At 39.8% G+C, this 3,265-nt stretch overlaps 1 protein-coding gene across 1 annotated transcript in view; it reads left to right on the top strand.

The window, feature by feature from the left end:
* The window catches only part of LOC104626623 (uncharacterized protein C17orf104 homolog), a 12,313-nt gene that overhangs the window by 4,979 nt on the left and 4,069 nt on the right, over positions 1 to 3,265 (top strand). Inside the window, exon 3 of the mRNA XM_010294584.1 lies at positions 173 to 1,979. Within this exon, the coding sequence (XP_010292886.1) occupies positions 173 to 1,979 (1,807 nt within the window). The remainder of the gene's footprint in view (positions 1 to 172; positions 1,980 to 3,265) is intronic.

Here is a 3,265-nt window from a genome sequence, read left to right as displayed (position 1 = left end):
TGCGGCAGGAATATTTCCCCCCACTTCTGTTTTGGAGGAGGGATGTGTATGGTTAACCAAGAATGTAATGAGGGAAACGGGGCTGGGGGGGGGAATAACTGTGAGATATGAACTGTTTTAACAAAAGAAATGTGTTAAATCATTACAGGAGGTTTGTTTGACTTTGTTACAGGAGTTCTCTTTCAAGATTGTTTCCACCTATGTGGGCACCTGATCTTGGAAGCAATGGTGAATTCTCAGGGCTGTCATCTCAGCACTCTGTTGAAAGTAAGGATTTTTCAAATCTGATGTGCACGCAGAACTACAGTCAGGATCACTTGCAAAAGTCTCATGATGTGGAGATGTTACACAGAGGTTTGGAAGATCTTCATCTCATAGAGTCTTGGCTTTCTCCATCTGGCCTTTGCACTCAGCCTGATAATATTCCGAAGAACAGTTACCCTGAAAATTCCTCTTTGCAAAATAATAATACAATTCACCAAGAAGGGTTTGCATTTCAAAATATAGACTATAACCATCATTTGTGCAGTTATGACCACATGAGGTTAAACGGAGACTATGAAAAAATCAATGCCAATTTTAGCACTCTTTCTTCTCAGAACAGAATGAAAGGCAGCACTAGTATTCAGAAAGAGTATTGGAAAACTGAAGGAGCAAGAGGCAATGTTATGAAAAATGATGCTCAAGAACAAACTAAGTATTCCCCTGATCTTTCCAATCAACCTGTTGAAGACTCTTGGGATAAAATGTCCCAGGACAACCACTTGTTTTCGAAAAGATATGAAAACTTCACAGCTGCTCATAAGTTGCAGTCATCTGTTCATCCAGCGCTATATTTTTTCAATCAATGCCCTAAAGAAAATAATTTTTCTGGAGGGACAAACAGAAAACCACAGGAAACCCATGTACAAAATGGTCATCATAGCTTTACTTTGGGAGATGCTTTTAATAATTATGAATGTAAGATCCATATTAGTCCTAAAGAATGCTCTCATAAAGTTTCTGAATATGATTTATCTGTAAAACATGTTATGCAAAATGGGAGTTACTCGTCGTACCATGGATATATGTGGCTGGATGGGAAAATTGCAAGTCCGACAGCTTCATTGGATACCACATATGGAAAGCAAGTGGTAACAAGTCCACAGTTGTCCTCAGGGGTTTCAGCCATGTCCAGTGGTTCTCCCACCCATCAGTCTATAACACAGTCCTCTTACTACTCACAGATCTCACCAGTCCTCCCTTCAAGGAAAGATGGAAGGTTACAAATATCAAATGGTGTTTCTAATAATGTGGGAGTTTCTAATTTAATCTCAGAAAATCAGAAGCAAATGAAACCCATTGGACGATCACAGCATGATTCATCAACTAGTAAGGAGGGGCAATACCGTAAATTCCCCATTAATTTCTCATCTCACTGGTTAACGCAGCAGAATGCTGTCAGTGAAGACCCTGAAAAATACCACAGATTTCCAAAAAAGCAGACCCAAGAAAATAGTAATAAAGATGATAGAAGGAGCAGAAGGAATTGCATTCCTCATTTTGGGTATACAACCCCAAACCGTCAGCAGTTCAGTGTGTTCCGAAAAAAACATGAACAGAATGGTGGTAGCATGTCAGATTTCATTAATCCTTCTTTTCTTCCTTCTTTCCCCTTAATGTCTGATTTTAAGCAAAATCCCAGCTTTCCTCCATTTAATCACCATTTGTTTTCATCAGCAAATAATTTCAGTTTTCCTCCGTCACCATTTCCGTTCTCAGAACTTGTTGATCTTTTTCATTATGATGACCTTAACCACTTGAATCCCTTCATCAATGACCTGTTTTGTGGAGAAATAGCTGCACCGTATTTTGCCTTTCCAACACCATTTAATAAATACAGACCCCCAAGAAATCGCAGTGGACCTGCTAATGAGCTTCACGTCCGACTGGAGGAGTGTTACGAGCAGTGGAGAGCTTTGGAGAAAGAGAGAAAGAAGGTAAAACACTACTGACAATAACTTTCTGTCAAAGCAGGTGATCACGTGAAACAATCTATAAGGAGTAGATACTCTGGGCTGTCGCTCCTTTTGAGGAGGTGAGAATTTTGTTGTAATGTTGTTAGTTTTAAATACCTAAACCACCATCTACATCATCTGCTTTGAATATAGTGCTTGTATTGCTTGGCTGGACTGGTTTTAAATGGGATGTGGCTTTGAGCTTCAGTTTCCCCTTAGACAGGTCTGCTAAAGCAACATTTCTCTCTATTAACCTAGAATAGTTGCTACAACCAATGTGATACAATGTCACTGGCCAAAGCACTAAATTATCATTAGCTTGGATGTTTTTCATTTATGTGGTCAATAAAAGATCATTAGCTGGTTGTTACTAATTCAGTAGGCCTTTGTTGTGATTCTAGAACCACCAGCCATATATGATGATGTAGCAGGGCCTTCGCTACCACAGGTGGTTTTTCAGGTACTGGCATTTTATGCACCTTAATGCTCCAAGTATTCATATTGCACAGTTTGATTAGATGTATGTCTCATCTTTTCTTGTCCCATACCACTTCTCTCCAACTAAATTTTTTCATTCAGGTATTATAAACCCAGGCTCGCATAGGTTTTTGTGGTTTGGGGTTTTTTACTGCTAGTGATAGTGGTGTCTTTCCCTTAACTTCTTGTTTCTTGTTTTACTAAATCTTTGGTTTAGTAAAAAAGAAAAGCAAGAAGAGAATCCTGGGCATGCTGTACATGGCTGTAGAGAAAATGTACAGTGTTTTGAGTGGATGTGACTTCTCCCAAAGGAAGGTTCAATTTATACTCTTCTTGTTACAGTCATGTTCCTCCCTCAGACTGTCTTGCTAAGAATTGTTGTCTGGAAGGGATCACACTACTGATAAATGTGTTGCACTTGGGAATGAAAGCTCTGAGTTTAAAAGGAGCAGGAAATACTTTCCCAAGAGGAGTCAAATCTCTGAACTCCATGCTAAGTTGTTGATAATCCATGGTCCTAATTATATGCTGTCAGAGGGCCTGTCTGCTGCTTCTGTGTTGGAGAAGACTGGTCATTGGAGAAAGACATAGGTATCTGACTGTATTGTATCTCTGGAGACCACCTTTTGCTTTCCAGCATCAACTGCGAGACCTTGCTGTGAGGCCTTTTGGAGGTCTAAATAGAACTGCCTGTCTTATTTGCTCACTGATGCCTTTAAGCAAGACTTCTTTCTTCCCTTCCAGTCCTCTACCAGGAATTCTCTGCAAGTTCTTGCTCCAGTATGTCTGAC

Source organism: Phaethon lepturus, unplaced genomic scaffold (assembly GCF_000687285.1).
Source record: "Phaethon lepturus isolate BGI_N335 unplaced genomic scaffold, ASM68728v1 scaffold27569, whole genome shotgun sequence".
In the NCBI taxonomy this organism is placed as follows: domain Eukaryota; kingdom Metazoa; phylum Chordata; class Aves; order Phaethontiformes; family Phaethontidae; genus Phaethon; species Phaethon lepturus.
Note: the sequence above shows the minus strand (reverse complement) of the source record. Positions and strands in the feature narration are given on the sequence as shown.